Below are 23009 nucleotides of genomic sequence, written 5' to 3' on the forward strand. Positions count from 1 at the left end.
GCCACGTCATCAAAACTGACACGTCATCATGTCACGTCAGCATGTAACCTGGTTAACCGGTCAAGTGGTCAGAATTGTAACGAATTGGAAAACACAGTGTCAAAATTGACACAAAAAATAACACGGTGTCAAAATCGAATTTCTGTGTAAAAATAGTGTTTTTTGTGCCATTTACCCAAAATAGAAAGCAGAAGGACCAGTTTTATAATTTACCCATTTTATTTTAGATCAACTGCAACCTATTTATAAGTAAACAGAGTGGAATTGACAATTTTAATAAATTGTTTGTTATAGGTTTAGAATTAGGCTTAGGCATGGTCACTTCACTAGCTCAAAGTTCAACTCTTTTCTATGGTCTGATTTGGTAATTGGTACCCATTGTAGGGTCTAATAATTCAATAAAAATTTTAAGTAAGATTTAAGCCATCCATTCAAGTTGTTAATAAGATGAGAAAGAATTATATCTTGTATTGATCCAACACAAAAATGTTATATGTAGGTTTCCCGTATCCATACCATACATAAACAAAATAGCTTCAAGGAATAAATTTGTTTTACCATGAATTAATTACTCGGTTTTGTACAACTCGTGTAGAAATCCTAGAGATTGTTCTTTTTCCTATAATAGGGTTAAATAAAATTAACTAATTAAGTGAGATGACTACAACTCGTGTAGGAATCCCTAGAGATTGTTCTTTTCCTAATGTCAGCTACTCTCTACAATACGGTTAAATATGTATTTAATTTATGCAATAATATTTTATTTTATTTTATTTTTCCTCAGTTTATATAACAAAATAGTCTGTATATGAAATGTGCAATGATATTATTGGTAAAAAATGAAACATTATTATTTAATCGGTGCATTGTAATAATGCAGTTGTTTTTCGGTTGTAATATTGCATATTTTGTCATAGATTAAATATGGCATAGTTTGTTCAAAAATAGTTTGTTGTAATGAAATGTTATTACATAGATACATTCAAGCCTTACTTAATAAAGATCATTTCTTTAGGATTTAATTCGTTATCTTTATCTTCATATATTACCGATAAAAATATACATTGAAATCATATTTGTAAGAATTCTTTGATAGATAAGATAATATTATTTTATAATACATTATTTAATTAACTCACTTAAATTTTCTGTGATAACTTGTACAACTATTCATTCTTAATCTTTATTTTTGAGTGCAACCAAATTGGGGTTTGAATAATAAGAGGTGCATGGTGAATTGGTGATGGTGTAACCGATTATTCGCTTTGGGTCCATTTCCAAGGGAGGATGTACGTGGACAAGAGGTGTGCTCTTCAGTTCTTGTACACGCCTTACTTTCAGAAAAAAAATAAATAAATAAATCAAAGGCTTGTGATGAGAGCTTTCTGTCCGGTGAAATCAAAAGCTATATGACCATTTGAAGTTGTGTTTATTTGCTCCCATTTTTCTTTGTTTTTTCTATCCATGGACTGTCGCAGTTGGGATTAAACCAATAAACCATATTTAAGGGTGAAATGCCAAAGTATTAAATGATGGGCTCCATGGTGTGGATGGACTAATGCATCTTTACAATGATGTTGATAAAGAACGATTGGTGCAGTAAGATAAATGATTAATTTGTGAACGATTTGTGTACTTATGTATATTGAGAAAGATATATTTGATAGTATTGTCAGTTGACAACGATAATTTATAGATGATTTTCAAAATATGAATACTCGCCGCCGTGGACAATTAATTATAAGACATTGACTAGTATTTTTATTTTAAATAACATTTGATCTTTGGCATAAAAACTATACTTGCCTTAGATAGTATTATTCACAACCCAACCCGATTACAAATGTTAACCGGTTTGGCTTCGGTTCACTGAACTTGTGTGCAAGCACGCGTACTGCAGGTACGAATGCTTCACCGGTCGACCAAAAAAATCCAATGATTTTTTTGCAATTGTTTTCTTTTCGTTTAACAGTTACAAACACAAATTTAAGGCTATTAATAATAGATTTCGGTTTTGATCTACCAATTAATTATGTCATTTAATTGACTGTTACGTTTTGATGTTTAATGACATCAATTACGATTTACAGTATAAATAAAGCATCTCCTTGACTGCTTAGATTACATCGAATGAATCAAAAACAATCTCCTTTTTCTCTCTTACGCTTTGTTTTTTCTTCCAATCTTTTGTTGCAACCAATGTATAATCCGGGCTAAGTGAGAATTCGGGTAGAATAATTGTTTTCTACTGTTGTATCCTGGAAAACAAACATCTGCAATCCTCAATAAATAAATTTTACTTCTTGTTCTGTGTAATGACCAAACAAAAACAATCCAGGTCAAGGCATGTGGCCATTTTTTGGCCATTGTTGTACTACCGGTTTAGAAAAGTCGTCAAAATGAGTGTGGTTACTTATTATAAGTAAATTGATTGTTAAGGACGAGCACAGAATTACTTAATTATTCTTAATTGTATCAAGTAATTATTAAATCATAAATTTGATGATTAAAATCTTAATGCAAAAACTTTTCCTTTCATGAAAGAAAATGGAGACTGAGCAATTTTTTTTAAAATAAAAATAAAATAAAAGGAGGTGTGAATAAGACCATCTCCAATGCATTGAACTCATATTAGTTCAATGGATTGACACATATACATTCCACTCACTATACAACTTTACCCATTAAACTCTACACTCCATTAAACTCTATACAATTTAATGGATTGTCACATCATTTATTATTTTCTTTTTATTTATTATTATTTTTAAAAAATTAATTAGCATGAAATTAAAAATTAAAAACTACAATTAAAATTAACATTAATTAAAAAATTAAAATAAAAAATAATATATATATATATATATGTGTGTGTGTGTGTGTGAGAGAGAGAGGAGAGAGAATATAGAGTTCAATGGGGATTGAACTTCCCATTCCATTGAATCCTAGTCACTTTCCCACAATAGGAATTTTGAGTTTAATGATATTAAACTCCCCATTAAACCCTCCATTAAACTCTCATTAGAGATGGCCTAAGGACTAATTATTTTGAGGAAATAAAAAAGAAGAGATACTGCACCCACCACCTATAAATACCACCCAGATTTGCACCTATAGACTTCTTGCCTCGGTCTAAAAAATGGGCAGCAACAGTAACACCAACACTGTCCAACCACCACCTCAATACGCCCCCTACCGCCTCGTCAAAACCTTAACCGCCCACCAATCTGCCGTCTCCTGCGTCAAATTCTCCAACAGCGGCAAACTCCTCGCCTCCGCCTCCTTAGACAAATCCCTCATCCTCTGGAATGCCGAAAACCTAACCCTAATCTCCCGCCTCAACGGCCACACCGAAGGCGTCTCCGACCTCGCCTGGTCCTCCGACTCACACTACATCTGCTCCGCCTCCGACGACAAAACCCTCCGCATCTGGGACGCACGCGCCGCCGAATGCGTCAAAACCCTACGCGGCCACACCGATTTCGTCTTCTGTGTAAATTTCAGCGTTCATTCGAACCTCATCGTCTCCGGATCATTCGATGAGACGATTAGGGTTTGGGACGTAAAAACAGGGAAGACTAATCACGTAATCAGAGCTCACTCGTTACCCGTGACCTCCGTGCATTTCAACCGCGACGGATCGCTGATTGTTTCCGGCAGCCACGACGGTAGCTGTAAGATTTGGGATACCGCAACCGGAACCTGTTTGAAGACGCTCATCGACGATAAGGTTCCAGCGGTTTCTTTCACCAAATTCTCACCTAATGGAAAGTTTATACTCGTCGCCACACTTGACGATAATCTGGTTAGTTAATTTCCTATGAATTTATTTGGATATGTATTGTTTATTCTTCTTGTAGATCTAACAGTTAGTTTATAATTTGTAATCTGTAATTTATACTACTGTGAATGTAGAAGCTCTGGAACTACTCAACTGGAAAGTTCTTGAAGATGTATACAGGTCATGTAAACAAAAAGTATTGCATAACCCCTACGTTTTCTGTGACAAATGGTAAATACATCGTCAGTGGTTCAGAGGACCATTGCGTCTACATTTGGGATTTACAGGGGAAGAATCTGCTTCAGAAACTAGAAGGGCATACTGATACGGTTATTTCTGTAAATTGCCACCCAACAGAGAACATGATTGCGTCTGCAGGGCTTCTTGGTGATCGAACAATTAGGATATGGGTTCAACCAAGTTAAGTCAATAAGAGAGAAAATCTAAAGCTGTTTTGTTGTGTATCTACTGTTACTTCTGTATACCTAATTCAAGACTTATAAAATGAGATTAATTATGGTCACTCTGGTTAGGAAAATGATTTTCAGTAATTTTACTTGAAAGTAGTTTGCAATTTACATACCAAAATCGACTCACTCATGCCTGGCATCAGTTGATGATGGTTTTTCCAGCAAAAAATTAAGGACTGTTTCTTAAACCAAATGTGTCTTCAACACCACTAGTGACCTTCTTCCTTCTCTCAGCGATCATTTCCTTATATGCCTGAATGAACAAAAAGAAAGAAAGAACAAAGCATTTAAGACCTGATAGTATCAGCCACACTGTGAAAGATGAATGATGAAATGGTTCTAAGTTGTCCATACTTCATACCTTTGGGTAAGAATAGAGAAAGATGTACCACCAGGTGCAGATTAAAGTGGAAGCAACTGAAGTGGCTAAGACGTTGTGCAATATTAGCCAGCTTCCACCAATGATGGATGTTCCAGTGAGGGCAATTGTCCATGGTTGACACCTAAAACAATAAATTAATCAACCTCAACCATAAGGCCTATTGATTTTTACCTATGGATCATCATGCACTTGTAGATGTGGAATGCTAAGAAATTTTCAAGTGTCATTTATACAAACAACTAAACTTCAATTCAGAAGACAATTGCTGCATGGGAGTGTAACATAGATACTAAAAGAGCATTGATCTATCGTTTTTTTTATCCCTTTCTGATTTCTGAAATCAACTTCCCAATGCAATCAGAATGATCCGCCAGTAATTTTCACATCATACACTTCCTCACAAAATTGTACATGTCAAATCCTAAGAAATTCTTAAAAGTGTAACATATAAAAACAGCTAAAGCTCAATTCAGAACCACAGTGCATTGGGGAAAAAAAGAGATACGGACTAACGCATTCGTTTCTATCAATCAGCTTCTAAATGCGCAACAATTATCTATCTGAATGGATTTAGGCTCTAGCTTAGCAACCGCAACAAATACAGGAATCAAGAAGATAAAAGGGAAAACTGGATTAAAATTTACCAGGAAGGTTTGGTATCCCAAACTGAATCGTACTCGAGTGAAAGGTAGTTGAGGTATCCGTCCATGTCTTCCACCACGCCTTCCTCATCCAGGAACCTGCTCGAGCTCGACTTGTACTCCTCCTCCTTTGATTGTCCGTTGGAGGAATTGCTGCTGTGAAGGCGTAGGGTTTTAATGCCAAATTGAGATTTTCGAAGACGTAGACCGTATTCCGGCCGGAACACGCTGCCGGAGCGATGAGATCCCGGAGAAACAACTACCGTTGGAGGAGCAGAGCAACGAGAGAAGAGAGAGATGGTTATCATTATCGCCTTCTCGTTTTGATGCGCTTCTGTGCTGTGAAGTGTAACTTGTTAGCCTCCCAAAATTTGCGAAGTGTCAAACTAGAATAGAGGCACGACGTCGTTCGGGAGTAATTTGAAATGACATGTTGACCCCTCGGACTATGTCATTGCACAAAAAAGACTACTCAAATTTTACACAGCTTTAAAAAACTATCCCTCCAAATTTACGTATAGGAACACATACCAAAAACTCACAATTCCGGTTTTTCCTTTTCCCTAATCTGATACGCCTTTAAGGCAGTTCGTCCATGTTATTGATCCGACGACACAACCATCGACCACCTTCCTCCAACGTCTTCCTCCGACCACCCTTCATCCAATTTAGGATTGTATTCTCCTATTTATGTTCCTGTTTTTCCTATTTTGCTGAGATTTCCCATGTTGCTCATGTTTTGTTAAATTATAGGAAAATGAGTAAAAATATGTTGGGTGTATGTTGTGTGTTAAATTGGTTGTTAATTTGTGTAACATCCCGGTGGTGAGGTATTTTCAATTTTAACCCTATGTATGAATAAATATTGTTGTTTAGTCCTTGAGTTTAAGAAAGAGTGCAAAATGGCCCATATTGGCATTTTGGTAATTTTGGCAAAGGATTAGTACGCCAAGCGTACATTGTGTACGCTAGGCGTACTAGGGCGGACCCTAGTATGTTGGGCGTACACCGCACACGCAGTGTGTACGTGGTTAACCTTCAAACCCTTAGTTTTAGGGTTTTACCCATATATAAGCATCATTATCTCTCATTTCTCATACCCTCACCAGCCTCCGTCAGAGAAAATACGACCTCTAGCAAACCCTAAAAGAGAAGAGTGCATTTTGAGCCCATTTGTGTGCTTTGGTGGTGTTCTTGAAGAAGAAGAAGTTGGTGCAAGGACTTGGAGCTTGGGAAGAAGCTTGGATCTAGGATTCTTCACTTGTTAGCTACCTCCAAAAGGTAAAAAGCTCCTTGCTTGATCATCCTATCTTGTAGATCTAGCTATTTCTTCATTTAGGGCATTTTTGGTCCCAAATTTGGTGATTCTTATGTAACACTTGATTCTTTGGACTTTTTAGTTTAGACATTTAGGAATGGGGTTTTGTGGATTTGGTCCCTTAGGGGCAGAATTGTCAACTTCAGGGAAGTTGGAGTGCGTTAGGCGTACTCCTTGTACGTTGGGTGTACTCATGCAGGTTGGTCACTGAGCTCATCCACGTATGTTGGGCGTACGTTGAGTACACTTAACGTACATGAGCAGTTTAGAAACCCTAATTTTAGGGCTTTACTGTCAAAACTATGAATTCTGATACGTTGTAAACACTTAACAAAGAATGACATTGTAGCTAAAACTTGAAAACATGTAAGGTGTTTGTTCAATGACAACAAAATTCCATCAAATACCTATACAAACATTCAAAAGTCAACAAAAGTTAGGAACCCTAAAAATCTCAGTTTAAGTCCATTTGGACTAGGATTTCCTTATTAGGCCTAATGGGCCAATATGCTTCCAATTTTAACTATTTTGGGCTTAGAACTCTTAAATAGGCTCTAATTGGACTCACTTTCATTTATTTTAAGATTTTGGGCCATAATGGGCCTAAAATGAAATAAAATACCCTTATTAGGCCATAACAAATCTAATTAGCCCTAAAGGGGCCATAAAACTCATTCTTTTATACAAATTGGGTTGTAAAACCTCTTAAGGGCCCATTGGGCCGAAAACCATTAGCTTGGGCTTCACATTATGAGACTTAAGCACAAAAAGCCCAAACCCTCTTCTCTCTTCTCTCTTCTCTCTTTCTCGGCCAAAGAGTAAAACAAAAAAAATAGAAATTAATGAAATAAGGAGGGTTAGCCACCTCCTTATTACATTATGAACTTCCATGTACCATCACAAATCTCCATGCAATCCATCATTTCACCTCTCTCTCTTCTTCCCCCCCCCCCCCCTCTCTCTCTCTTCTTATGAACGGCCGAGAGCCAAACCACACACACACACAACATCAAAACTCTTCCAAACTCTCTAAAATTCTCCTCCTTCCCACTCCGAAAATCTCGAGATTTTGCTCGTGCATCAAGAGGATTTCAAGAGAATATCATCACTTCTTAGTAAGTTATACATATCCAAGGATTTTATAACTCTTTTCTCATGATTAGACCCTTTCTCTTAAACATTTGTGGTAATCATACTCTTAGAATCACCTCAAACTCGAGATCATCATCAAGGTGTTGCTAGGGCCGAAAATCACCTCACTTTCTTTCATTTCTTCTTCAAAACTGTGATCAACAAGAAAAGGTGAGTTCATACCCCTCTCTTTTCGGTTTTCACAAGTTTTATGGGGGAGAATACAAGTAAAATGTGTAGATCTATGTGTATGTGTATGTTATGTGTGATTTCATGTGTTTATGTAGTAAATATGTAACAAAAATGAAAGAAATCTCGAGATCTATGGCTCAAGGAGGAAGATAAACATGATCTAAGATATATTACACTAAAGAAGTCAATAAAAATTACCCTCTAAGGTGATAATAAACATATTGCAACATAAAACTCATTTTTGGGCTATATTTGTCAAATAAACAAAAGTTGGGTTGAAAGTTGTCATTCATGGCTTTCTTAAGGACCAAAAGACTCAAAACAGTAAAAATAAATGTTTTTATGAATATTATACTCTTTAAAGGACTAGAAATGTAATTTGTAGCTTAATGGGCCAATTTTTGGGCTTTTCGGCCGATAGGCCCAAAAAGTGCAAAAATATGGTTTTCAAGGGATTGAAATGGTGATTTCTCAAAACAGGGGGTAAAAAGGGTAAACAAAACTGTTACAGGGATTAAAAATGGTTTTTTTCCAAAAAGGATAAAAAATATAAAGTTTTTGAAATTTGGGTCAAAATTGTAAAAGTTGCAAAAAGTTTGGACTTTAACTGAAACATTACTTAAACAAGTCTATGGGTCAAAAATGTGTCAAAAAACATTACTGAAACATTACTTAAACATTACTAAAGGGGCTGAAACTGCCAAGAGTAAATTTTGAGCTAAAACATTCCTTAAACAAGTCTATGGGTCAAAATGTCAAGAAAATGGTTTAAGGGCCTAAAACGTCGTTTTTAAAATAAGGGAATAAAATTGTCATTTTTATTAAAGAAGGGCTGAAAAGGTCAAACCAATATATTGAGTCAATTATTTTATTATTAAGATATTTGGGTCAAAAATACCAAATTACAACTTATGAAAATAGAAAGATGAATATACATATATTTTCAAATGTCGTTATAAACAACCGACCAGCCTCATGCCGTTATGAATTTTACAATCGTTCAATCAAACTTTCCGACAATTATACTTACCTAAAACAAGTAAATATTCAAATCTTTGGGCTTGAAAGTTTCTAATCATGCTTATTAGGCCTTCGTGACCCATTAACTTAACTTTTGGGCCCAACGATAATAATAAATGTTTATTGGGCCTCCTGTGACCCAATTACATGCTTAAGGGACCATCAATGGTTTCACGTGCTATTGGGCCTCAGTGGCCCATTAGCATTGCTAGTAAGGTCCAAATAAATCAAATGCGGAATGGGCCAACTTGTCCTTCGTATACCCAACAGCCTTAAATAATACACGGAATTAGCAGGACCTTGTAATCCTCTTCTCCTCGTTTGTTAGGCTTACCTTCAATTCAAGTAAACAAATACACGTCATTAATCAATGGTAATCAAATTCATTTTGGATTCAGTGAGTATAACGGGCGGCACCTTTATGGGTCGTTTGTAGTCTGTAGTTATAATCAAAGTCTCCTGGAGGGAGAGCAAGAATTTGTGTATAGATCTATACGGGGGTGACTCCCCCACACCTCAGTTGTTCGCTACAGTTAGACTCGGCCAGTGTAGGGTGACAAAATCTTAAGATCAATTCTGGCGCTCATTAGAATGCCAAGACAGACGAACTAGTCATTATCATGCATGGTTATAACGACTCACATAAATAAATCCAATACTATCCGAGTAATCAAGGAAAATCATAATCATTCGTTGTGATGGCATAACAATTCGAAACAATTATATTATATTATATTATCGAAAAACATCGGGTTTTTCGAGGAGATCAACACCATTCACTTGTACTTTTCAATATGTGACATCCCCAAAATCTCGGCCAGAAAAGACCGATTTTCATTTATGCTTCTAAATATTTTCAGAGTAAATCCTTTTGATTTGAAAGAGTTGCGGAATTTGTTCCCAAAAACAAAACATGATAAAACATTGTTTACCGAAGCATTTCATAAAAGAAATGTATTTTCATTATAATCAAAACTCGGGGTGTCATGTTCCGATACAGACCAATAAGCATAAACGAATACATTACAAGTCATATAACAAATATAAACATATGCAGACTTGTAAACAAAACAACTTGATGGTTCATCCATCTCATGCCCTTCCGCCACTACCTGTAATACAATTTAAAACTGAGTGGGTCAGGCTTGGGAGCCTGGTGAGCATATAGGGTTTTCTACCCACAATAAATATCATATTTAATTTTCACCAACCAACAATAACCCAATTACCCATTCCCGTTATTCTCACTTTAATGTCCCTAAAACAACTAACATAAGGGACCTAGTCTAAGAATATTTCATCGGGGCGACAACACATGCTTCGGGGGTACCTCAGCAATATAAGTCAAATAAGGCAACCATGAGGGGGATGGAGTACAGCGAATGAACACCCAAGTTCATTAACACCTACAGGTGGCGAACCTGCTAATGTTTCCACAAGACTGTCTAGAATAGCCAGTGGTCGTCATCTAAACTCCGCTAGATGACTCAATCAAACAACAACGAGGCCTCTCATCTGTTTATTACACACCAACTGTCTACCCATGTTCTACCCAACATATTAGTAGATATAAATATACATTTGTATACATAGTTTAAAGAAAACCTGTATAGCATGCTTTAATCAACACATATATCACATAACAGATGAGGCACACACACACATAACACATCACTCATAAAAAAATAAGCAGGTTTATAAGATAGAAGAGAGTGAATACACATTCACACATAACACAACCAAATATATACACATAGCACGTATTTTTATATAAAATACTTCGTATTATTGTATTAGAAGAAAATAACTACACACTCACTTGATCAGAAGACGATCTGACAGCACTACGGCTTATAAAAGTAGTAATCCACAGCAGATCTGGAAGATCTCCTCGAAAATCGAACTTCTCGCGGGCAGAGCTTCGACTCGGGAACCGCACTTCTCGGGATCTTCGGGATCTCGGGACTTGCTTCGGGGCTAGAGTATGATACCGGGACTTCGGGATAGCTTCGGCACGAAAAACGATGCAAAAGACTAGAGAGAAGAAAAGAAAATGAACAAGAAATATGGCTGTCTTCGGATCCTTTATATAGAGGCTGGAGCCTCGGAGTACGCGGGGCGTACAAGGCTCCGAATCGTCACTGCATGCGTCATCCGAAGTGTCGACACTATCGGAGTACGCGGGGCGTTCTCGCGTACGCAGGGCGTACCTCAGATCAGACGGGTGACTCGGCTTCGGATAATACCTCCGATTTTTGAATTAAATATAAATACAAAATGATTAATAAACTTCGGAAATTCATAACTTCTTCATACGAACTCCATTTTCGACGTTCTTTATATCCACGGAAAGGTAAGACCACGCTCTACGACTTTCGTTTAGACTCCGTCGGCTAATTTTGACTTTATTTTTATTAATTATTTTTAATAGGCCGGGACAGAAACTTTCGTTATAAATTCATAACTTCTTCGTTTGACGTCCGTTCTCGCCTAACTTTTTATCGTTTCGATACCAACAATGAGATCTTCGATTCTCATTTAGATTGCTTCGGCTAACAACCGCTCGATCTCAAATCGAGTAAAACAGGCTGTATACCGCTAAGCCGGAACTTCGATAAATCATAACTTCCTCATACGAAGTCAGATTTGGGCGTTCTATATATATTCGGAAACCTCGTTTCAATTACTACAACATTAACCAAATATATTAAGTTTATTTTACACTTAAATTTTGACGCTTGTTTTTATTCTTAATTAATCAAACCACATAATTAAGCAATTAAGCACAAAACACATAATACTCAAATAATAAAATCTCATTATTATTATTTCAAAACGGGTTACAAAGGTTAACCTAGACTATTATATTGCTAAAAGTGGCAAGCCCGGAAACACAGGCGTTACACAATAACTATAATGCAAAACTTCTCATTTATACACGCTTTGAAATCACTCACGCATAAAACTATTGATCTTCACACTTTGGTATAAATTATTTTTTTTTCAGAAAATATCGGATTTTCAGGGTTTATAAACCACACAAAACATTTTCAAAACAACCCTGCTTATGAACTCACCAACATTCCATATGTTGACGTTTTTCAAAATAACTTGTATTCTTAGGTAACAGGTAAGTTGAGGAGTAATACCAAGTATGTTAGGGTGTTATGCTTTTGAAAACTTTCAAACAATTTATGCTATGAATATGTAATGTTTAAACAATGTACTTGATGTGAACAATGTCAGTTGTAATGTATTAATGTATGGTGAAGTTTATGTTATGTTTCATGTATATTCATTGAGATGATATTCAATTTGAGTCACGCGATCCCTCGGACGTTTCCATCGTCTGATTTGGGGGTGTGACATTTACCATATATAAAGCATAAGATAGCCTCTTTGGCCTTGTTTAAGCAGCCTACATACCCTTGAAAACCCTAATTCGTTCCTTAGCCTTTGTGTGGTGCTTTTTAGCTCTTGTGAAGCTTTTGGTGGGTGTTGTGCATCTTGAAGTGATAGGAGAAGAAGCTTGAATAATCATTCTTTGAAGGAGAACCTTGAGATCCAGCTTTAGCACCTTCATTTCGTGGATTTTGAGGTATAAAGTTCAAAGCATGTCATCTCATTTCATAGATCTATTCATTGGCTTGTTTTTGGTCATTTTGGCCCCTTTGGTTGGTGATTGTGAGCTAAGGTCATTTTTGGAGCTTATCCTTGTAGATCTGGTCATATTAAGGGTTTCTTAAGCATAAAGGTGCAAACTTTATGGTGGTTTTGGATCTCATGCATGTGTTAAGTCATTTATTAAGCTCTTTTGAGCTCTAACGCCCTATTAAGCCATGCATGCACGTAAAGTTGGAAACTTTACGTGATGAAACACCTTAAGGAAGTCAGGTCTAGGTTTTGGGGCGAGATCTTAACTGATTAAGTGTTGAATGAGGGAGGATGGTCAAGCTGAGGAGTACGTTAGGCGTACAAGTTGGTACGTTGTGTGTTTAAGCCTCAATGTGAGTACGCTTAGCGTACAAGCTGAGTACGCCACGCGTACTCACTAGTTAGGCCACAGAAGGTTTGGGCTCACGGTGTTAGGCCATGTTTGGTCTATGGATAATTAGGGCCTTGTTGGGCCATCATAATATTATTTTGGGGCTAATGATATTTTATTGGACTTTTGGTTGAAGGGCTTTGGGCCTAATTTGGAAACTTGGGCCATAGTTGGGCCTTGGGTGATTATTTTAGAATTTGGATCTTTGGACAATTGGGCTTGGACCTTGGGCCAAAGATATGGAAGGGTAAAAAGGTCTTTTACCCTATTTTGGACTCTTAGGGTGAGTCGGGATCCACTTATTAACTGGATGATGTTTTGGGATTATAGCGCGGAGATTTTTAGTGAGCCAATAGCCAGACATTTATCCGTGAGATTTATCAGTGCGAGGTAAGTTTCCTCACTATGATTAGCGGGTCGAAGGCACCAATGCAGGCCCATAATTTTGTTATGTTAGGATGTTAGATGTATGTGTTACTCTTGCATGTGTTATGTGCTCGTATGCTTACCGGACGGGGCCCGATGACCATTCTGTATGTTATGTATCTTTGTGATTATTGCATGTGTTTATATGTTTATATGTTTATATGTATATTGGCCAGGGCCAGATGACTGACAGATTTGTATACCGAGCGGGGCTCGATGTTGGGCGGGGCCTATTATGTGTTTATTTATATATGTATGGTATGTGGTATTTTGGGGAACTCACTAAGCTTTATGCTTATGATTTTCAGTTTATGTTTCAGGTACTTTTGGTTCCAAAAGGAAGAGCCTGAAATGATTGTAGAGCACACACACCCCGGTCGGCCTTTCCTAGCTCATTGTTAGTTAGGCATGAATTGGGCTAGCACAAGGTCTGACCTAATTGTCCCCTATAAAGTGAACAGTATCTCCTCCATGTAGAAGGATCCTTTCCCTTTGGCTTAGCCGCCGCCCTAGAATCCGGCTGGGTGGCTCAGCCTCTACCTTCCGCCTTCAGCCACCATACGCCATCCCAAGCACCAAGATGGTTCTCTCCAGCTAAGGAGAATTATCTCATCCATCCAACTGATCTAAATTGATCGTCGGAGCCTGCTCCCGGGGCACAGTCCTTGGGGCGGTTCTAACGACCTTGTCTATTGTGACCTCACAGATTCCCTCCGGCGTAGAACCACATCCTTAGAGCAGGTGGTCGAAGCTGATGTCGCATCATTTGGCGCCATCCATAGGAATCAAACCCACGACCATGTAAACATCTTGGTGATCTCCGTCAACGACTCAGTCCCCTGTCTCAGATCCAAGTACTCCTGGGCCAACCTCTCTCGCTCCACCATAGGAACATATCTAGAACAGAACATCTCAGAGAACTACTCCCAAGTCACAGCAGCCCTCTGCTCAGGAGAATATGAGCTAATAACAAGTCTCTACCAATCCTTCGCTCCGACCGATGAAGGTTCAGAGTGCACTTGACCTTCTAGTCACCTGGGCAAGAGCAAGTGAAGAAACATCCTTCGACGTCAAACAGGCACCTCATGGCTATGATCAGATCCTGAACTCCATCAAATTTCGGGGGTTTGTATTGTTGAAGTCCCGATACTGGAAAGCTCTCTCAGCGCCAATCCCGGCCGCAGCAGCAGCAGCCGTCTCAGAAAGTGCAACATATCGATCATCAAAGTACTCTATCATAATGATCTTAATAGACCCAAACATCTTTGGCAACTGTCCCGGGAAGAGGGAAACAACCTCTTCCTTAATGATCTCCCTAACCCGATCCGCAGTCAATGTTGGCCTATCCTGGCCAGCAGTTCCAAATCCTAATCCAGATCCTGCCTTAAATCGTCTCGTAATTGCCATACTAAAAATAAACCAAGGAGATATCAGATAAAACACATATAATACCATGGAAATAAATTCTTAACAAAATCCTAGGGGTTGTGATTTCCCTGCTACGCGTACGGGTCCTATGCTTCCAGTAGTACGGTCTCATACCACCTTCCACACCTACCTGTACTTGTCTCAGAGGATCATCACAACAACCCTAACAATACTCACTAGAATACGCATACACTCTATCCTCACTTCCTAGAGATAGGCTAAACATTACGTAACTGGTCGACTGACCCCACACAACTCATCCATGAAACTTTCATCAACCCTGTAGCACTCGTGTATGCTAATCATACATAACACATGATCTTATAGACAGTCGAATACTTGATTCTACCCTAAGCCCTTTATCATACAAGAACAGGAAATAAGGCTAAACCAAACATTCTCAGGCTATAGAATCTTAGTTATGTACAACTATGATGCATACACTAAGCAACTACAATTATGATGTCAATTCCATATAAGAAAGAAAACCTAGGCTACCTGGCATCATATAATTAGGCGATTCTATCATACAATTCATGAAGATCCCTAGCCTATCACTAGCATGTTGTTCTAACATATCACAACATCAAATAACAATGTGGTAATTTGGGGTTTACTTACTGGCTCCAGTTGATTGTACACATCCTTTCTTGATTATTTTGAAAGCAATTTTGAAAATCATTTTTAAAACCTTTTCTTTTCCTTAGTTTGATATTGGGTTCACACGAGTGTTCCCCCAGTTCACTCAAACTAAGGCTCTGACACCAACTTGTAACATCCATAAAAATCACAACAAATTTGAACTTTTTTAAACAACCCCAACTCATAAAATGTTTAAAAAATCATTGTTTTCAAAGAATTGTTCCATATCAGAGTATCTCATAGATCAAAAGTGCATAAAACAGAGGATGTGTACAGTCATGCCTACGCCTTCCCGCGATCTTCAGAAGCACCTAAAACAATAACTAAAAACTGTAAGCCAAAGCTTAGTGAGTTACCCCAAGGTACCAAAACATAAACAAATAACATATGCAACAGCATGTCGGTTCCAATCAACCATTGGGTTGGAATACTCCCGACCCAATCACCCTCTGGGTCCAGTCATCCTCGGGATGCCCTAGGTGGAATGCCAATATACAATGGTTCCAATCAACCATCGGGTTGGAATGCCAATATACAACGTGTCCAGTCATCCTTGGGATGGAATACCCTCAGGCCTAATCAACGATCAGGTTGGAATGCCTCCGATCTGTTGGGCCACACACATAGCAATAAAGCCTCAACCACCAACCAAAATATGTGCACATATAACAGATAAACATATAATCAGTCAACAGATAAATTAGGCAGATCTACAGATCATTAAGCATAACAGCATCCCATATACCGAGATACAGATCTAACAGATCACTACAACACGATAATATACTATCACATAACAGGATATCTAATCCAATGGGTCGCCCTTTATGCCTTCTACCCGTAAGTACAGTGAGGAAAACCCACCTCACAGTCTAAACAATAGTTGATGAGGTCTCGACTCCGAATCTCAGCTCTAACCGTCACCAATCCAACCATAAGACCATTTCTTAACATAATCCAACATACCCAGAATATCCTTAAGTCAAACTTGGTTAACCTTGGTCAAAGTCAAAGTCAACAGTCCTTAAATACCATAACTAACCTCGCGTCATGACCAGGCATTGGTTACGTCGTGAAAGCGTACTCGATCCAATTCTCACTCGACTCAATCCAACCTAGTCAACTCAGTCAAAGAAACCACCTGAACTAGCATCACGACGTGAGCACCCATTTTCATGTCATGGGCCCCAAGGATTCTAACAAAAGACAGGGATTCTTCGAATCTCACAACGTGAATCCTTGCATCTCACGTCGTGAATGCTGTCTGAGGCTAAGGGTCACCATTTTAAGTCCTTATTCCATTTAGTCCTCGAGTCTACTTCATCCAGAAGTTAAAGGGGACCCCTAATGTAACGCCTGTGTTTCCGGGCTTGCCATTTTTAGCAATGTAATAGTCTAGGTTAACCTTTGTAACCCGTTTTGAAATAATAAGAATGTATTATTTGAGTATTATGTGTTTTGTGCTTAATTGCTTAATTATGTGGTTTGATTAATTAAGAATAAAAATAAGCGTCAAAATTTAAGTGTAAAATAAACTTAATATCTTTGGTTAATGTTGTAGTAGTTGAAACAAGGTTTCCGAATATATATAGAACGCCCAAATCTGACTTCGTATGAGGAAGTTATGATTTATCGAAGTTTCGACTTAGCGGTATGCAGCCTGAAATACTCGATTTGAGATCGAGCGGTTTTTAGCTGAAGCAATCTAAACGAGGATCGAACGTCTCGTTGTTGGTATCGAAGCGATAAAAAGTTAGGCGAGAACGGACGTCAAACGAAGAAGTTATGAATTTATAACGAAGTTTTTCTGTCGCGGCCTATTAAAAATAAATAATAAAAATAAAGTCAAAATTAGCCGACGGAGTCTAAACGAAAGTTGTAGAGCGTAGTCTCACCTATGCGTGGATATAAAGAACGTCGAAAACGGAGTTCGTATGAAGAATATATGAATTTCCGAAGTTTGATAAATAATTTGTATTTATTTTTAATTGAAAAATCCGGCATTATCCGAAGGGGGAGTCAGCAGTCCGATCCGACATACGCCGCGCGTACTCCGAAGAGTGTCGACACTTCGGATGACGCATGCAGTGACGACTTCGGAGGCCAGTACGCCCCGCGTACTCCGAGGCTCCAGCCTCCTATAAATAGGATGCAAGGGCAGCCGGCTATTGTGCTAATTTCCTCTCTTCTCTCTCCCGTTTTGCATCGTTTTGCGTGCCAAAAATACCCCGAAGCCCCGGTATTATTCTAGAAGCCCCGAGGCAAGTCCCGAGATCCCGAAGATCCCGAGAAATGCGGTTCCCGAGCCGAAGCTCTGCCCGCGAGAAGTTCGATTTTTGTGGAGATCTTCCAGATCTGTTGTGGATTACTACTTCTGCAAGTCGTAGTGTTGTTCGATCATCTTCTGATCAAGTGAGTGTATACTACCTTTCATAAACACGATAATAATACAAGTACGGTTTGAGTGTATTAAGTAAATTGTGGTTTATATGTGTAAGGGTGTAGTTACTTTCTTCTAACGAGTAACTATGAAGTATTTTATACGATATACTTGTTATGTGTATATTTTGTGGTTATATGCGTGAATGGATATTCACTTTGTTCTATCTCATAGATCTGAATTGTTTTCTATGGAATACGTGTTATGTGGTATGCCTCATCTGTTATGTGGAATATATATTGAATGAAAATGATATACAGGTTTTAAACTATGTATGAAAATATATATATTTTTATCTACTAATATGTTGGGTAGAACATGGGTAGATAGTTGGTGTGTAATAAACAGATGAGAGGCCTCGATGTTGTTGTTGTTGTTGTTGATCTAGTTATTCAGCGGAGTATGGATAACGACCACGGACTCTTTCTAGACAGTCCAGTGGAACGCTAGCAGGTTCATAACCTGTAGGTGTTGTGAACGATGTGTTCACTGGTGTACTCTATCCCCCTCATGGTTGCCTTTAGGATATCTATTGTTGAGGAAACCCCTTAGCAGTGATGTCCGTCCTGATGAAAATCCTAGATTAGGTCCCTTGAGATAGATGTTGTTTTAGGGACGTAAAGTGAGGATAACGGGAATGGGTAATCGGGATAGTGATTGGTTGGTGAAATTAAATATAACTTATTTATTGTGGGTTGAAAACCCTATATGCTCACCAGGCTCCCAAGCCTGACCCACTCAGTTTTATTTGTATTACAGGAAGTGGCGCAAGGGCGTAAGATGGATGGATCATCTTGTTGTTTTGTTTGCAAGTCTGTTTATGTAAATATTTGCTGAATGACTTGTAATGTTTATCGTTTATGCTTTATGGTCTGTATCGGAACATGACATCCCGAGTTTTGGTTATATAATGAAAATGCATCTCTTGATGAAATGCTTTGATAAATATTATTTTATCATGTTTTGTTTTGGGAACAAATTCCGCAACTCTTTCAAATCAAAAGGATTTACTCTGAAATTATTTAAAAGCATAAATGAAAATCGGTCTTTTCTGGCCGTGATTTTGGGGATGTCACACCTAAGGTGCATAAAAATGTTTCCTTTATGGCCATGTGTAACATCCTAATTTTCAAGACCAAAAATTTTGTTTTTAATTAAATAACTCATAAAACAGTTTACTGAAAAAAATCAAAGGTTCATATCATTTCATAAAACCTTAGTCATGTGTCTCAAAAACCATAACATAAAATAGTAATAATGTCAGAGTACAATCCCATGGATCTCAAAATGCAGAAATCATATGTGTGCGATGCGTTGCTACTGTGCCGGCTCCTTCCCCTTCGCTAAAGAGGTACCTGAAACAAAACTATAAATAGTAAGCACGAAGCTTAGTGAGTTCCCCCGTGATACCATATACCATACAAATCACATATTGTCGAGCATATCTGGGTGCCCGGCCTACCCTGTCAGGCATATCTGGGTGCCTGACCTACCCTGCTGAGCATACCGGGGTGCTCAACCTACCCCACTGTCAGGCATATCTAGGTGCCCAACCTACCCTCCGGTGTATCTTAACCGATTACGAGGACTATTGCACCCCTACCACTACCACATAATAACATAACATAACATAAACATACTGTCTATCATAGCTAGGTACTAGACTACCCCTTTGGCCCTATCGACCGGTAACTGGGGACTATTCCCGGCCCCTACTACCACTATCATATAACATCATATCATGCTAGCACATAAAGCATATCAGATAGTGGCTAACCAGACAATTATCACAGAGACAATTATCTAACAAATAACTCCTACTAGTGGGTCGGCGTTGTGGCCTTAGACCCACTTTTACTGGAAGGTAACTCACCTCAGTGTCGTGAAGTGTCTAAATTGTCCTCGCTGCTGGGATCAAATCCTCTCAATTCCTACACGTAACAATCCTCCTTAATTACCATTTCATGGTCAACTCAGGTCAAAGTCAAAGTCAAGGTCAACATCTTGGTCAAAGTCAACTCTGGGTCAAAGTCAACATCTGATTGACTCAACTCGCCGAGTTGACCCCACAGCTCGTCGAGTTCCATAATCCTGAGAATGCTAAAACTTCGACCCTACTCGTCGAGTCTTACAATAACTCGCCAAGTTCTCCTTTAAACAAAGTCGGGACCTTCTATAATCGACTCACTGAGTTCATCCTTGAACTCGTCGAGTTCATCCTTGAACTCGCCGAGTTCATCTTCATCTGGGTTTAAATGTTTAGTCCTTGACTTGACGAGTTCTTCTTGATATGGTTAGGACATTGCCTTGGAACTCGTCGAGTTCGTCTTCATATGGTTGGGACATTGCCTTGAACTCGCTGAGTTCATCCTTGAACTCGTCGAGTTCTTCGCTCTTCAAGCCTCTATTCCAGTCCACCTTGTTGAGTCCTCTTCTAGACCCAACTATATCGATCTGAAGCCAAAAAGGTTGGGGAACCATACCCCGACTCGTTGGGTCCCCCAAAGTCTATGTCTATTCAGTTGATTTCGGTCGAGTTCAATGCATCCAGAACATAGATTTGACCTCCCATGGTCCATATTACATGTAAAGCCACAAACTTTACGTCCATGCATGGGTCTTCAAACCCAAAAGGTCCAAAAATGGAGTCTACAAGATGTATGGGGCTCTTATGGCAATAAATTTGGCGCCCTTATGACATGAGAACCTTCTTAGGTTCAAGATCTGAAGTCATTACTCTCTATTACGTTCTAAACCCAAAGGTGACTTAGAAATGCCCCAAAAAGGGCAAGATTCAAGCCCTAAAGAGGATCTAACACATGGGGAGTCAAGGTTGAAGCTTTTTACCTTGGATGAGCTGGAAATGAAGTAAAACCTCTGGATCTACTTGCTTCTTCTGGAACCCCCAAGCTTCCACTTCTTACTTCAAGCTTCAAACAACCAAAAACACACAAAAATGGCTCAAGAACACTCCAAATGCTTTAGGGTTTCGAGTTAGGGCTTTTCTGGACTGTGAGAGGTGATGGAGGCTGAGATGGGACAAGATAAGGCGTTTAAATAGGGTGCAAACCCTAAATATTAGGGTTTCACCTAGACAGATCTACTCGCCGAGTCGGGCTACCAACTCGTCGAGTAGGTTACTTAAAACCCACGTCCAAAGCCTAGTCTACTCGAAGAGTTGGGCCTCCAACTCGCCGAGTCCCAGTGTAAAATATGCAATTACTTAAATTTAAAATACGTATCGGGAACCGGGTGTTACACCATGCATGCACCAAGCATGATCCATCCACTTTCTAAGTCAAAAGTGAAGAAATGAGATTCAATCTTTATGCATTCCTCAAATCCATACCAACTTTCAAATCTGAACAATATTATGATCTAGGGACTCTTAGAATCCACAAAGTTGCCAACTTTATGGATTTACTTCACTCAAGCATGCAATAACATAAATAAGATGGACAAAACTCAAGATTTATCCATAATAAGCAATAAAGTTAGAGCCTTTGATACTTACAAAGGTCCAAAAGAAGGAAAAGATGATAATGATGATGATGATGGCGACGATACTTTGCCCACTCCACCACCAGACTACTTATTTCTTCTTCTTAAAGCTAGAAAAGCACCCAAATGACAAAGGATCTTAAGAATGAATAAGATTAGGGTTTCTTGAGGTTTAGAGAATAAGAGAGGTTGAGGGTGGGCAACCCTAGCCCTCTTATTCCCTTAAATACCGAAAACTTAGGGTTTTGGTCATCAGTTGCTCTCACGTCGTGAGTATGAGACTGCTCACGTCATGAGCCTTAAAATAATGCACGGGTCCAAATCACTCCTCAAGACGTGAGCAAGCATTCCTCACTTCGTGAGAAGGGCCAACATTGAAACTTTTAACTTCACAATAATAATAATGTGCATCGGATTCGAGTGTCACATTAATCACGGTCCTATAAATTATCCAAGTTAATTGATATTCTAAGACCCCAAATTCTTACATACCGTAGGAAATTAGATAGGAGTTGTAGATAAGGACGATATACCAGTGGAGAGGCGTTGGCAGAGGATGAGAGGCTTGAATGCGGTGGCAGAACGTCGGGATAGGTTGAAGGAACCTAACTTGATTCACAATGATGGTAAAATTCTTCAACATATGCAACAATAAGTAGAGAATTTGAGTTATGAAAACAAAAAAAAAATGATAAAAGGAGTAAGGTGAACGAAGTAGATAACCGAGAGGAAGAAAAAGAGAAAACATAATCTCACTGGTGGTAAGAGCTTTGATCATTCCGAAACGGTGACCTTTGAAATCCCTAAGAACCTCCTCAACTGTATGAGGATATAGGGTGTTGCTCCTCCTCCCTCCATCTAAATCAACAAACAACCGACAGAGAGAGATATTAGATGGGATAAGAGGGAAAACGGGTTTATGTGTCAACTCTGATAAAAGAACGATCTAGAAACCTAGAAAGAAAATCAGTGAGGAGAAACGGGGAAGAAGAAGAAAGAAAGAGATGAAAAAGAATCAAGAAGACGATTAAAGTTGTGGAGGTATTTGCGATGGTGGAATAAACCAACCCCGACAGCGAGAGAAGTCCCGATCGTCTGAGGTGAGAGGTGAGATATTTGATGCGGTGGATGGGTACGCGGAGGGATCAAACTAACCTGGTGGAGTTAAAGTACCGGTGGTAAACGAAAAGAGGACGCATGTGGACGATGAACAGTAGGTTGACGACTAACTGACCAAGGGGAGAAATGGACCGGTAGCAATGTAGTATTTTTCATAAGGGTAATATATAAAACAAAAAAAATGGCGGTGGGAATTAGACAGCAATCCAATCCCTATTGGCTTAGATAGTCGGTTATGAGGACACCAATTTCATTATTACTGGTCATCCATTAAGTGCCATTAGAAAATGTGGTCGGTGGAAATGAGGTTAGTCATAGAGTATTAATAAAAAAAATGGACCAGTGATCAGCAATAACTATTTATAAGGGTGCTTTTATATATATATATATATATATATATATATATATATATATATATATATATATATATATATATATATAATGATTTTTATCCTAAAGCTATATTTTTTTTT

The 23009-nt window shown here is 38.5% G+C and overlaps 2 protein-coding genes across 4 annotated transcripts; one reads left to right on the forward strand and one right to left on the reverse strand.

The window, feature by feature from the left end:
• Positions 1-1999: 1999 nt before the first annotated feature.
• Positions 2000-5641, reverse strand: LOC111886385 (uncharacterized). 3 transcript variants are annotated; one of them, XR_002848401.3, is made up of 4 exons: positions 5278-5641; positions 4613-4754; positions 4365-4504; positions 2000-2258 (listed from the first exon to the last, which is right to left on the reverse strand). XR_002848401.3 is itself a non-coding variant. In XM_023882616.2 (3 exons), exons 1-3 carry the CDS (start codon positions 5580-5582, stop codon positions 4421-4423), a joined length of 531 nt encoding a protein of 176 aa, XP_023738384.1. In that variant the 5' UTR covers positions 5583-5641; the 3' UTR covers positions 4287-4420. The 3 variants fall into 3 exon arrangements, 1 of the variants encoding a protein (XP_023738384.1); XR_002848402.3 differs by having other exon boundaries at positions 2000-2273; XM_023882616.2 differs by lacking the exon at positions 2000-2258 and having other exon boundaries at positions 4287-4504.
• LOC111886384 (COMPASS-like H3K4 histone methylase component WDR5B) lies at positions 2913-4304 on the forward strand. The gene is made up of 2 exons (XM_023882615.3): positions 2913-3805; positions 3916-4304. The coding sequence occupies exons 1-2, from the start codon at positions 3140-3142 to the stop codon at positions 4204-4206; spliced, it is 957 nt and encodes a 318-aa protein (XP_023738383.1). The 5' UTR covers positions 2913-3139; the 3' UTR covers positions 4207-4304.
• Positions 5642-23009: the final 17368 nt, after the last annotated feature.

Source organism: Lactuca sativa, chromosome 9 (assembly GCF_002870075.4).
Source record: "Lactuca sativa cultivar Salinas chromosome 9, Lsat_Salinas_v11, whole genome shotgun sequence".
In the NCBI taxonomy this organism is placed as follows: Eukaryota; Viridiplantae; Streptophyta; class Magnoliopsida; order Asterales; family Asteraceae; genus Lactuca; species Lactuca sativa.

Excerpts from the sequence above, each read along its gene's own strand:
- LOC111886384 (XM_023882615.3), top strand. The coding sequence starts at position 3,140 with ATGGGCAGCAACAGTAACACCAACACTGTCCAACCACCACCTCAATAC. Across the intron at positions 3,806-3,915 it reads CCACACTTGACGATAATCTG|AAGCTCTGGAACTACTCAAC; the intron begins GTTAGTTAATTT and ends CTGTGAATGTAG.
- LOC111886385 (XM_023882616.2), bottom strand. The coding sequence starts at position 5,582 with ATGATAACCATCTCTCTCTTCTCTCGTTGCTCTGCTCCTCCAACGGTA. Across the intron at positions 4,755-5,277 it reads TGGGATACCAAACCTTCCTG|GTGTCAACCATGGACAATTG; the intron begins GTAAATTTTAAT and ends TTATTGTTTTAG. Across the intron at positions 4,505-4,612 it reads TTCTCTATTCTTACCCAAAG|GCATATAAGGAAATGATCGC; the intron begins GTATGAAGTATG and ends TTGTTCATTCAG.